Source organism: Chondrus crispus, genomic scaffold (assembly GCF_000350225.1).
Source record: "Chondrus crispus Stackhouse genomic scaffold, scaffold_4, whole genome shotgun sequence".
Lineage (NCBI taxonomy): Eukaryota > Rhodophyta > Florideophyceae > Gigartinales > Gigartinaceae > Chondrus > Chondrus crispus.
The window spans coordinates 332,063-345,417 of NW_005179249.1; the positions used below are offsets into that span (position 1 = coordinate 332,063).

General features: G+C 48.9%; 1 protein-coding gene across 1 annotated transcript; it reads left to right on the forward strand.

Moving 5' to 3' along the window:
- The first annotated feature begins 6,431 nt into the window (after positions 1–6,431).
- Positions 6,432–7,387, forward strand: CHC_T00006266001 (hypothetical protein). The gene is made up of 2 exons (XM_005717889.1): positions 6,432–6,478; positions 6,670–7,387. The coding sequence occupies exons 1-2, from the start codon at positions 6,432–6,434 to the stop codon at positions 7,385–7,387; spliced, it is 765 nt and encodes a 254-aa protein (XP_005717946.1).
- The last annotated feature ends 5,968 nt before the right edge of the window (positions 7,388–13,355 follow it).

Sequence of the window (13,355 nt, forward strand, 5' to 3'; positions counted from 1 at the left end):
CATAATAATTCAACATGACAACGCCGCAGGACAAACGAGGCTGCACAGTGCACCTATGATTGCTCAGATTCTATCTACATTCTCCATGTTAGACTTGTGGTATAACCCCAAACGGAAATTAGATTAGGATCCGATCAGGGACAGTAAGGCAACGAGCCTTACAGCCATGCGCGCACACACGAGTCCTCCGCGTGTACGGGACGCGTACTACACGTGGAATGTCATCCCCGCCGGCTGACAGCGTTACAGTGTCGGTAGACCGGCACTACTGTAGAGTTATGATAGACTACAATGTACATTAAATATGAGCGGACCGCCGGCGGTGGAGTACGACAAGCACGGACTTGTCAAGGATCCTCTACCTTGGTCCGCCCGCTTACTTTTAGGTACTTCCGTCCGTTTTACCTAGGAGTCGCACCGCGCGCGGGTTGAGGACGCGCGTAGCACGCCCACGAGCCGGCTCCACCTCCGCCCGACGGTACTGGATCGTCACCCAGTACCGCTCCGGGGCGTGGAGGCGTAGAACCGCTCGCGCGTGCGCACGTCCTCCCCGATCCCGCTCTACCACCGCTACTTCGAGCCCGTGCTCCGTTCCGTGGGTGGGCCGTGCTTCTGTCTTCCCGCCGATCGGGGTCTTTCCGAACTGTCAGTACTCACTCCCCCTCGTCGTTGGGGGTGATTATACTACAAGACTGTCGCACTGCTTCAAATCCACTTCCACAAGGCATTAACCTAAAGAACACTATAATACCAGAAGGTGATTGTCGAGATACGGGGGCCACGCCCTGCGTGTGCTGTCATTAGAACAGCATTACAGAAGACCATGACAGATGATCATATCCTTGATCCAGTTGATCCAATCTGCCCAGACAATTACACGGAAGACGAAAGGTTGTAGCTTTAATTAATTGTAGGGTATTGCAAAGTGCAATTCGAAGACAGACATTGTCAGCAGATGTACGGCGAATGAATAAGCTGTCTCTTCTTCTTAAGGTGCGAGTGCGAGCGACCATGTCGCGAAAGAGATCGAGGCTAGAACGAAATCAATAAACAAGGTTGTGCACCAACTTCTGACGACTCCCTCCAAGGCGGGTAGTCGTACCGTCGTTCTCTCAGAGGACTCAATTTCTTGCGAACAGTCCAGGCTCTTGCGCGCCTGGTTCCCGAGTCAACGTTTTCACACTATAACGGAGTTTTTCGACATTCGCGAATCAAGAAACGCTTCGTCTCCAGCGTTTTGCCAATTTTAACGTACAGAACTTCCGACAATCAAAATGCCGCCTACAGCTCCATCCTCGTCTATTGATGGCCAAATTGATAGTGCTGCGGCTGCACAGGACATGACTTATGTGCCTTCTAATCCTTTTGGTAACATTCGACTCAGCAATGCCAACCAAGAAGGTCTCTTCAACCTTTTCTCGGGCTACGCCTCACAGAGCCCCGCTCCTCAGCAAGACGATCTTTTGTCTCAGATCCGGGAAGACCTAGATCCTCGCGAGCTAGTGCACCCAATGGTCACTGTAAACTACGAGATTTATAAGAAAATTCGTTTGTTCTTAAACGAGAGGGATGTGCCTACCCCAGCGACAGTCGAGTCCGGTAACCTCATCGTTAATCGTATCGTATGCGCGGTATGAAATCGAGATGCAGATCAGGGCGACAGAGTGAAGGCCATTGACCAATTCAAAGCCATAAAACGCGGAGAGTTTGTGCCCTCTTCACCATCTACCCCTGGCGGCAATCCATTTGTATCCCCATACATCCATCTCCCCGCGACGGTCCCTCACACCTCTTCTTCGGGGCCTACACAAGGTCCACCTTCATACTCCCGTGGTTCAGAAATTAATTATGCCGCCAAAGGGATGAGTTCCGCGTATCATTCAGACAAGCAAAAATTCTGGGGTAAAAGCGATGAAGATTGGCCTACCAGACTGTGTCGCTATCAGTTCATGTGCGGCCAGAACAAGGTCACAGGCTCTGATCGTATCGACTACATGCACTACCTGCTTGATGGCGCAGCACTTCACTTCTTCATTAATGAGATCAAGGGCCGCGTCAACAACTACGGTGATGTCATCAGGCGTTTCAACGAACGCTATGCTTCTGCTGCAAAGCAGGACTACGTATCCCAGCGCCTGAACAAGATTCATATCACACAATTCGAGACAGAGGATAACACCAACGCGGCCGCCGCATTGCGCTGCACCATTGATGAAATCGACAGGCTTACACCAATGTCGCACCCCGACGATCGCACCGATCGTGCCAAGACATTGCATTTGCAACAAGCCGTTGTTGGGAGAGATTGGGCTCGGACCGTCCTTTCCAATGTTAGTGCTAATCAGCTCAACTACCATACACTCATCGAACGCTTGGAATACTCCCTTCAGCAGTCCGAAAAACATCGAGAGGCCTCCATCAACGAATCTACTCTCGGTAACTCACTTCGCACATCCCGCTGGAAGAGTACAAATTTTGCTGGACAAGGTCGCTTCGCCAATGTACCTCGCAGTCGCAACTCAATTGTACCCAGCTATTTGAGCAATTCACATGGCGACCGCGGCGCCTCCCGCAGAACCTCCCCAAACGAGACATGGCCGCGCCGTAACTTTAGCAGGTCCAACTATACTTGTCACAACTGTGGTAAGGTCGGGTGTCGTTGGTATCGCTGTAAGGAGCCGATGGATATGCAACGCGTCATTCGAAACCGGATGGCGATGACCCGGAATCCTTCATCTAGAAGATCGCCATCCGGTGTAAACGTCACTGAAGCAGTCGATGAGTTGGCAAACGAAATGATGGAAACCATGATGGTATCCGATTCTACGGTAGCTGATGCGTCCGACAACGTCATACTCGAAGCAAGCACTGCTGATAGTGACGAAGAACTACTGAAGGAGGCATCGTTCACCACGGGCGTACACTTTGATGTACCGGAAGATGATGAGACTGATCTGCACCAGCCGAGTTTTTGAGGCGGGGTATGTCTTGCCGCAATACCCCGCTCAACAGGCTCAAAGAACCGCCCGATAAACCCGAGAGCACATCTCTCGCACGTGAACCCCGTCTTTCTCATGCTCTTCGTGCTGGCCCGAAACACGCAAACACTCCCTGATCTTCTCCTCATTTCCACAGTCATATTTTGAAAGAGGTGCTGGATGTCAAAGCGCGTAAACCTCGGTTGGCAGCTGCGAAACAATATAGTAGTACCACTTTTGAAGGTGCCTGCATTGACACGGGTGCTCAGAAGACTGTATGTGGCTTAGCTCAAGCTAAAGCATATTGCCTCGCTACTCGTCAACCTTTCCGTCTTTTGGAATCTCCATTCGTGTATAAGTTCGGTGACGGGATTCGGACTAGTCTAGGAAAGATTCAGATTGAGATGCAGATTCACAAGGACTTGTCATTCCCATTTTGGGTAGACGATGTCGATTCAGATGTTCCCTTACTCCTTGGACTCGATATACTTGACAAGCACACACTGGTAGCTGACAACGTAGAAAATCGCCTCGTTCACAAGAAGCAAGGATGGTACCTCCCGATCACTAGGGCACATGGTCATCTATTTGTGCGGTGGCATGTACACAGTGTCCTCTTTTCTCGACCAGAACTTGAACGATTGCACCTACATTTCTTCCATCCTTCTACTCAAAAGCTTCTTAATCTGTTGAAACGGGGTATGCCGGAGCGCATAAATACCAAGACACCGAAGCTAGCTCAGGACATTGCCTAAAAGTGTCAGGGTTGTAAAAGGTTTGGCATGCGCCCGTATCGCTTCCGTGTTTCTCTTCCCAGTGATGAGATAATTTTCAATCATGAAGTAGCTATCGACCTGTTATGGGTAGAAGGTAATCCCGTTCTACATATAGTTGACACGCAAACTGGGTTTCAAAGTGTCGCTCTGCCAAAGAGTCTCAGTGCTCAAAACATCTGGAACGCCTTTATTGAAGCTTGGGTTACGGTTTACGTCGGTTACCCGAATCGCATACGTGCAGATCAAGGCTCGGTCTTTACGTCTAAATTCTGGCATGACGTGACCGCACTGTATGGTATTGAGCTGCAACTTTCGGGTGTCCAAAGTCACAACTCTTTAGGCATAGGTGAACGGTACCATGCTCCATTGCGTCGCACATTCCGCAAAATACGAGCACAGTACCCAAGACTCGATCCAGAAGTCACCCTGCGATTAGCTGTGAAAGCCGGAAATGACACCCTGGGCCCACGTGGGCTTGTCCCTACAAAGCTAGTATTTGGAATAGACCCAGTCTTCGCCGCCGTTAACGCAAAGCTTCCTCATCAACGCGATCGTATGGCCGCTCTTGATCTTGCGCGTCGAGAGATGGCAAAAATTGCCGCAGAGCTACGCATTCAGCAAGCCCTCCGGTCCCAACTGCCTCCTGCGACGCGCTATAACATCAACCCCGGCGACGATGTGTTGGTGTACAGAGAGGAAGAAAAGGCTTGGATAGGTCCCTATCAGGTGAGGAAGATCATGGGGAAAGAGGTGTTTGTGGATTGGAACGGAAAGGAGAAGCACTACAACCTATCACAAGTCATTCCAGCACCCTCTGCACAGGGCGATCGTGAATTACAGCGCCTACTATCCGGGATGGAACAGTTTCGATCCAACCCTCCACCTGGCGTCATGCTTACTGAGATTCTTCATCCCGCTGATCCTCGAGGACGCTCCGGTATCTTCGAGGAAGCTAAGGCCAAGGAACTCGCTGGCCTCGCCGGACGCGGCGTCTACAAGATCGTCAGTAAGGAGGAGGTACCTGCGGATGCTAACATACTTGGGGGGCGTTTTGTGCTCGCTATCAAGAACGCCAACACTGATAAGCAACTTTTCAAGGCCCGCTTCGTGGTCCAAGGGCACACCGATACAGAGAAACATCTCCTCGTGCATAACAGCACCAACCTTCGTCAAAGCTCGATTCGTCTACTCATTGCCATTGCTGCGGTGTTTGGATTCAGATTGTGGTCGCAAGACGTGTCGCAAGCTTACCTACAGAGTGCCGACAAGCTCATGAGAGACGTCTACGTTAAACCATCTAAAGAATTTAATCTCGAACCAGGACATTTGTTACAGTTGCTCAAGCCTCTTTACGGCTTATCGGACTCCGGGGATTATTGGCACGTCACATTTTCTAAACACTTACGTGAAGAACTCATGATGACACAGACAACTGGCGATCTATCCCTTTTTTTCAAGGTTGCGCATGGGAAACTGAGGGGATTAACTGGAGCTTATGTAGACGACACTATTGGTGGGGGTGATTTGGAGTTCGAGTGCGAGTCGATGATCACTGGGCAACGCTTTCAATCCAAACCGAGGGAGTATGACCAGTTTCAGTTCGCTGGTATCCAAATCGAGAAGCTAGAAGGTGATGACAGCGGATATCTCATGCACCAAGAGCGATTTGCGAGAAAGATTACGCTGCTTGATTCAGCCTGCACCTTCCCGCAATTTCGCTCAAAGAGACAGGAGTTGGCCTGGCTTATTCACACAAGACCTGATCTTGCGGGTGCAGTAAATCTAGCTGCACAGGTTACTGAGTCTCATTTTAAAAAGAAAAATGTCAAAGCTGTGAACGACATTGTTGCGCGAGCACAGAAGAATGCGAAACGCGGAATTCGACAACATCGTCTCGACCAAGACACGCTTTCCCTGCGCGTGTTCACTGATTCATCTTTTTCCAATACGCCCAGTCTTCGATCGCAGCTCGGCTTCGTTGTGCTTCTCTGTGATGCGTCCCGCCGGTGTAATATACTACATTTCGCATCATACAAAAGCAAGAGGATTAGTCGTTCAGTCATGGGAGCGGAGGTGTTAGCCTTCGCTGATGGGTTTGATTACGCTTACCTGTTGCGACACGATCTCACTCGCATCCTGAAGACCAACCTTCCCCTCGCTATGCTGACCGATTCTGACAGCCTATTCAAGACCATTATTAGATCAACCACCACGACCGAGAAGCGGCTGATGATAGATGTGAAGGCCGCCAGGGAGGCGTACCACAAGCAGGAAATAAGCGACGTCGGCTGGATTCGATCCGAGCACAATCCTGCTGATGGTGTGACCAAGTCCGCACCGTGCCCTGTCCTGGAACAGCTGTTGGATACTGGGCGCATCGACGTTCCTGTGCAACAATGGGTCGTACGCTCTCCGCTCAAGCCGCAGAAAGTTCAGAGGTGACTACCACTTTCGCCTTTAGAATCCCCCGAGTGTCGAGATACGGGGGGCCACGCCCTGCGTGTGCTGTCATTAGAACAGCATTACAGAAGACCATGATAGATGATCATATCCTTGATCCAGTTGATCCAATCTGCCCAGACAATTACACGGAAGACGAAAGGTTGTAGCTTTAATTAATTGTAGGGTATTGCAAAGTGCAATTCGAAGACAGACATTGTCAGCAGATGTACGGCGAATGAATAAGCTGTCTCTTCTTCTTAAGGTGCGAGTGCGAGCGACCATGTCGCGAAAGAGATCGAGGCTAGAACGAAATCAATAAACAAGGTTGTGCACCAACTTCTGACGACTCCCTCCAAGGCGGGTAGTCGTACCGTCGTTCTCTCAGAGGACTCAAGTTCTTGCGAACAGTCCAGGCTCTTGCGCGCCTGGTTCCCGAGTCAACGTTTTCACACTATAACGGAGTTTTTCGACAGTGATGGAAAAGCAACCATGGCCAAAGTACCTTACCGCCAGCTAGTCGGCTCGCTATTACATTTGGCAAATACGACAAGACCAGACATTGCATTTGCCGCTGGTCTTCTATCCAGGCATTTGGAAAGTCCAGAGCTTTGTCATTGGAATGCTGCCAAACACGTCTTACGGTACCTGAAGGGTACTGCAACTCTTGGCATTCAGTACAACAGAGACACCAGCAGCTCAAATACTATTGACTTTCATGGTTATTCGGACCCCGACTGTGAAGGAGATCAAAACACTCGTAAGTCCACAAGTGGTTTCGTGTTCATCTTGGCAGGGGGAGCCATCAGTTGGCGCAGCAAGAAACAGACAGTCACCGCACAGTCTACGGTGGAAGCAGAATACATCACTTTCTCTTATGCCATTCGAGAGCTCCTTTGGTTTCGGAAAATGATAGAGGATGTTTATGGGAAACGTCTACAGAAGACCATTCTATACGGAGATCATCAAGGGGCTTTGAGTCTGGCAAGTAACGAAATACAGAACGAGAGAACCAAGCACATCGATGTGAAGTACCATTTTAATAAGGACTACATCGCGGACCATACCGTCATACTACAATATGTTTCTACTGAAAAGATGACTGCCGACGTGATGACTAAGGCACTTGGATCGGTGAAACACCGTAGATGCGTGGAAGAATTGGGCATGAAGGCTGCCGAGGAAAGAGACTAGCAGAAGAGGGGGAGTGTTACGAGTCTACGCTTCCGTCAAGTCTTTGTAGGTACTGTAGGCAACCTCAACCCAGACAGTACAGTATTGTTAGCATAGAATGTGGTACTATCGAATGGAGGTACTACAGAATAGAGGTACTACCGAATAGAGATACTACAGGGTCACAGTCCGCTGTCTGGTTGCATGGCAAGCAGACAGTGGACCACCTCTCTGGCTGGAATAATTAGTGCATTTTCCGCTGTTTTTGTCAGCACTGCCAGTAGCATTTAAGCTCCAGCAGCACGGCCGCACTTGGTAGAAGTCGGAAAGTGCTCTGGTGAAACTACGAGTAAACATCAACAAAAGGTGAAGATATACTGGGTGATCTCTAAGACTAGGGAACTAGCTTGTGCGTTTGGTAGGTTTTGAGAAGCTAATGGTACTATATTTATGTTGAGTAAAAGGACTAAGTCCGGGTGAGAAAGAACACCCACGACAAAAAGACCTATCAGCTTACCCGTTCGCGCACGAAGACAGACTTCTTCACCACCACTTGCCCATAACCTACGATTTCTTCTTTGAAAACAGTTTAAGAATAGACCTGTCTCGTCCATGTTAAAGACAAAATCATCGTTGAAGTCAAAAACTTTTGTCGTAGATGTGAGATGTCTGATGTCACATGTTCGAGAGAAACATTAGAGGCGCTCATTCCCTCAAAATGAAGTCGGACTGAACGAAGTGCGTGTCTCGGCATAAATGCATTGACTCACCTTGGCGGTGCTGAGAATTTTTGCAGGCGACTGTGCTGATCTTCCGTTAAGTCTTTCAGGAGCAATTGGTGCCGTATTTGTAGAGCACGTTGTGGCAACGTGGAGCCACAGATCGACAGTTTCGCTGCTCGGCCAATATGAACGACATGTAGAACTTTTCAGTAATTGGTGAGCCTACGCCTGCGGAACGTGAGCACGAGTTCTGCAAGAATTTTGCATACACGTGTAGGGCAGAATTGACCAATATTTCAACCACGAAATCTGCAACCGGCCTTAAGCCGGTTAGACTCGTGAATAAAGATATGAGTATTAATCCATTAGCTCCCTTCCAGTCGCCAACTCCTACTAACACCAAAACATGAAGCAGAAGGATTTCGTCCTAGACCCCTGTGCAGATCGTGCTACACAATCGGCCGGCGCTTTGGCCGCGATAACAAAGTGCTACAGCGGCCGTCACACTATGCAGACAGCTTTGGAAAGCAGCCACGCGCTTGTAACAGCAGGTGCGATCTTTTCTGTCACACGTTATGAAGTGCAGCTGGTTCTTGACAGAAGTGCGCGCATTGCAGCGACGCAGTTTACCTTCAACTTCAACCGCTTTAGAGATGCGGAGGCGTTTGGGCAATTTAGATTCTGCGGTGAAGACATAACGAGACTTGTCCCCATATTAAGCTGGCCAGTGGGGCAATCGCATACTTCTAGTAGTAGGTACGCAGTCAGGCCAATACTGGCCACATGCAGCTTACTTCGCCGTATGGCTGTGCCGGAGAGGTGGGAAGATCTTTGTACAATGTTTGGAAAGCATCCATCGCAGGTGTCCAAGATCTTCTAGGAGGCGATGGACAACTTTTTCAAAACAGGAGGAAGCCTACTACTAGATCCTATCCCTTTATAATATATGTATACAAGAGCAGAGAGCTTCAGTAAAGCCGTGCATGACAAGGGCGGTGTTCATACTCGCAGTGTCGGCTTCATAGATGGTACGGTTGTCGGTGTTGCCCCCCCGAGGGTACATACAGCAGCTTGTTGTATATAATGGGCACAAGCGCAAATAATGAACTCAAGTAACAAGCAATTAATACACCCGACGGTATGATTTTGCACGCCCACGGACCTGTAGAAGGAAGGAGGCACGACTGATGTCTGTACAACTGTAGCGGAGTAGAGTCCAACCTGAAGCAGATTCTATTCATAAATGGTGTACAGTACGTCATATATGGGGACTCCGGCTACAACACGAGGTCTTTTATGGATGTTCCGGTTCAAGACAGCGCATTGAATGCGCACCGGCGCGCGTTTAATGAGAATAGGTCAAATGTCCGGGTCCCATCGTATCATTCATGGCCTTGTTGGCTAAGGCTAGTACAGTGTCTCGGTGGTTCCCGGGATGTTCTCTCATGACATTCAAAAACATTCTTCTCAGTGGATCGTGATATCTCTCTCCGATTCCCATTGAGTTGGAACTTTCTACTGGCGCGATTTCTATCGCAACTCCCGCATTGGCGAGGAATTTATTCCACTTTCTTGACGTGAACACAGATCCAGAATCGGCTTTGACCAGTTCTGGAAAACCGAAATACGTAGTGACCCAGCAGTTAAGAAATGTTTCCCATACATCCTCTGTTGACTCTCCATTCAAGAAACGAGCTGCTGAGTAGTGGGTGTCAGCGTCTACCACGTGCAATATTGGTCTCCGTAGGATCCACATGATATCTATGATTGCCATGCAGTTGATGACAATGACGGCGGGAATGGTGGCAGAGAATTTAATCGGCCTTGGAGAATGGATTTGGCAAATTTGGCATTGTCTGGTAATTTCTTGAATCATGTTCCATGTTTCCTTTGATGCATCTTGAGGTCTTGCTCGCTTAATGAGGTTGAAGAGTTTGTCACTTGCGGTGTGATAGAACCCTTTGTGCATGCGTTTGGGCTCTCTGGCTGTGAAGAGTACCTCACTCTCCCACTCGTAGTACATGTGTCCGTGTTTCCTCTCGAGCGATACACCCCATCCAATTTTGTCGTGCACGAGCAGTTTTTGTACGTTGTTGACACACAGCCCGTAGTTGTCGAGGGCATCGAGTCCAACAAGCAGAGGTATGTTTGGTGCCACAACGTCGACTCGGATCTGTACGTAAGAGTCTGCAGGGATAGGGATTCGGACGTTGATAGTGCCGAGGCTTTTTTGCCTGGATCCGCCCAACTTGAATCCTTTCGCAGACTTTTGCATCTTGAAGGGGAAACCAGCAAATAATGCGTACGCCTTAGCTGGGGATAGTCCACAGACTGAGGTACATGCTCCTGTGTCCAGGCATGCTCCTTCAAATGGAGGAGAAGTGAGGGTCGATGTGACATGGATGGCCAAGACCGGAGTGCTGTGAGGGATCTGGGTGGGGTCGTTCTACTCCATGCCAGCGTGAATGGGCGCTCTTTCAGGACGATTGCACAAAATGTTACCATTTTCCTTCTCCGAATGGTTCACTAAATGAATTTGAAATTGTTCAGCGTACCCGTCGTCCAACTGTACATCCGACCCTTCGTCCATTGTCAGGGGGTGGTCGGCGATTATTTCTTCGTCTGCAAGCCCGATTCCTTCCTCATTGCCCTATGGCCCGTCGGTTAGTTGGTCGCTAATGAATTCGTCCCAGCTTTCTCCGTACTGGCTCTCCAGTTCACTCGTGATTTCAATCGCTTCCGCAACGGTCGCTACAGCGTTGATTGCGCTTACAGCTCGTTTTTCGTCCTCTTTGAACCCTGTCCTCCTTTTGCGTTTTAGACAGACAATCCTTTGAAGGCCTGGGTTACCACAGCCAAAGCAAGGTCCTTTCGTTCTTTTTCAGGTATATGCTCGGTGCTTAGGGTTGGTGCGATCGCGTCCATAGACATCTCCAAACCAAACTGTATTACGCAGAGACTTGTCCCTGCCCTTGAGCGATACAAACCTTTTCCCTCCTGCATCTCCCTTTCTCTGTCCTCTTCTATTGCTTGCGATTTCAGTGTGGCATACATCTGCCAGAAGTCAAGTTCATGGGCCCTCGCCGTTGTGGCTCGAGTCCATCTGAAAGATCGAACGGCCTTTTTCAGTCGTCTATTTTGGTTCGCCTCCGTCTGGCGACTCTTTGGTACCAAGTTTACGTGCTTGATGATTTCATCTCTTATTGCCTTTAGGCCGCCTGCAAAGCTTTCTGTAGATTTGACTTTTTCGTACATGGAAAGGGACTCAAGATATTCCAAAGTTGCCTCCTGTGCTTCTTGACCATGGAACGTGTCAATAATGAATCGGTTCACCTCTTGGCACCTCTTAAAAGCTTTGGAGTTTTCCTGCACAATTCGCTGGTAGTACGTGCGTGCTTCCCCGGTCAGTATATTCTCTATGTTGCGCAATGCGGCATGTTCAGGCACTCCGCATTGCTCTGCGCAGTTTATGCATGTTGAATATATGTCTTCCCAGTTTTCCCCATCATTTCCCCCGAATTTGTCAGCACGATCCTTAAATCTGGTAGCCAACTTGCTCAGAACATTAACTGCATGAGGGGAGAACCCTTCATGATATTCGGAACTGCACGCAGTGCTGTGTCATGTCTCTGCATTCTACCCTGGTAGGGTGCTGTTTGGTGCACTCTTGGAGTTGTACTTTCTACTGCACCTTGTGTGTGCGGAAAGATTTGCTCACCTATCTGCGGCCTTGTCTCGTCTTCAGGCAACTCCCTTGCTGATGTTCGCATTAATTGTTTGCGAGTTTTCACGACCTCTCGTTGTCGGGGAGAGAGAAAAAGATGAGGTAGAGTTTGATCGGCTGCGGGAAATGTCTGTCCTCTGTTGCGTTATCGTTGGGATATTGGATTCGACAACTTCACGAGCAAGGTCGTTCGCGTCTTGCACACACTAGGGGTCCATACTGGTGGTACTGTAGGCAACCTCAACCCAGACAGGACAGTATTGTCAGCATGGGATGTGGTACTACGGAATAGAGGTACTACAGAGTGTGGTACTACGTAATAGAGGTACTACATAATAGAGGTACTACAGGATCACAGTCGACTGTCTGGTTGCATGGCAAGCAGACAGTGGACCACCTCTCTAGCTGAGATAATTAGTGCACTCTCCTCCTCGGGTTTTGTCCGCACTGCGAGTAGCACTTAAGCTCCAGCAGCACGGCCGCACTTGGTAGAAGTGGTGACGTGCTCTGGGTTAACAACAAGTAAAAGCACATATAAGGAACCGGACACGGTGTAACTACAATAGGTTATGGTCCGACGCTCACGCTGTATTATTAGATTTTACCTTGATCTTTCGATGGGGCGTCTTCTCGTGTTTTGCGAAGAAGTCGACCCCTTTATTCAATGTTCCTCTTTTCAATCTTAACACTGTCAAGCGTAGCTGAGGGACTACCTATGAGAGGAACATGACGGACATCCGTGCTAGCCGTACTGTATAGTCCCGTTATGGCTTCCAGCTAGGAAGTCTTGGTGATATATCGCAAATACAATTACGATCCTTATCGATCTATCCAGGCTCACTCCTGAGATTTGGATTGGGCTTCGCGTTGACTTGTCACTTCCCAAGGTTAACCCCGGACTTTATTTCTCTCTGTTGTCTATCTTCTTTTATAGACGGGGTTCCTAATACTTTTCTTCTCCCTAGTGGAGAGGAAAGGGGTCAATCCACCTACGACTGGGTTCCCTCCAGCTGTAGCCTATGAAGACGGTATAGGACTTAAAACACAACAATTCACTATCTTGCATCAATATCGATTGCAGCAACAATACGACAATTCAATCACACATCAGCCAAGCATTATTGCTTTCAACACCCCTCCTTAATGCGCGGCGTCATCGATGTCCCGTATGGAGAGCATTTGCCTTAAGTGAGCAAAACGAGAGGCACTGAGCCCCTTAGTCAGCGCGTCTGCCACCATTTCTTCCGAAGTACAGTATTGCACGTTAATCACTCCATTCTGAGCTTCATGCTTAACAAAATGGAAGCGAGTGTCTACATGCTTAGCTCTCTTTTCAGCATTAGACCAGTGGATTGCTCCCATGTTGTCTTCATTGAGAATAGTCGGTTTGTTCACCAGGAGATTAATTTCTGATAGCATCATTCGGACCCATTTGATTGCTGATAAAACTCACGGAAGATGTCGTCGTGGTTTACTCGTTTTTGTGTTCTGTAGTTTTTTTTATGCTGTCGTTGCTCGGATCTTTGTGCTTAAGTTCACAGGT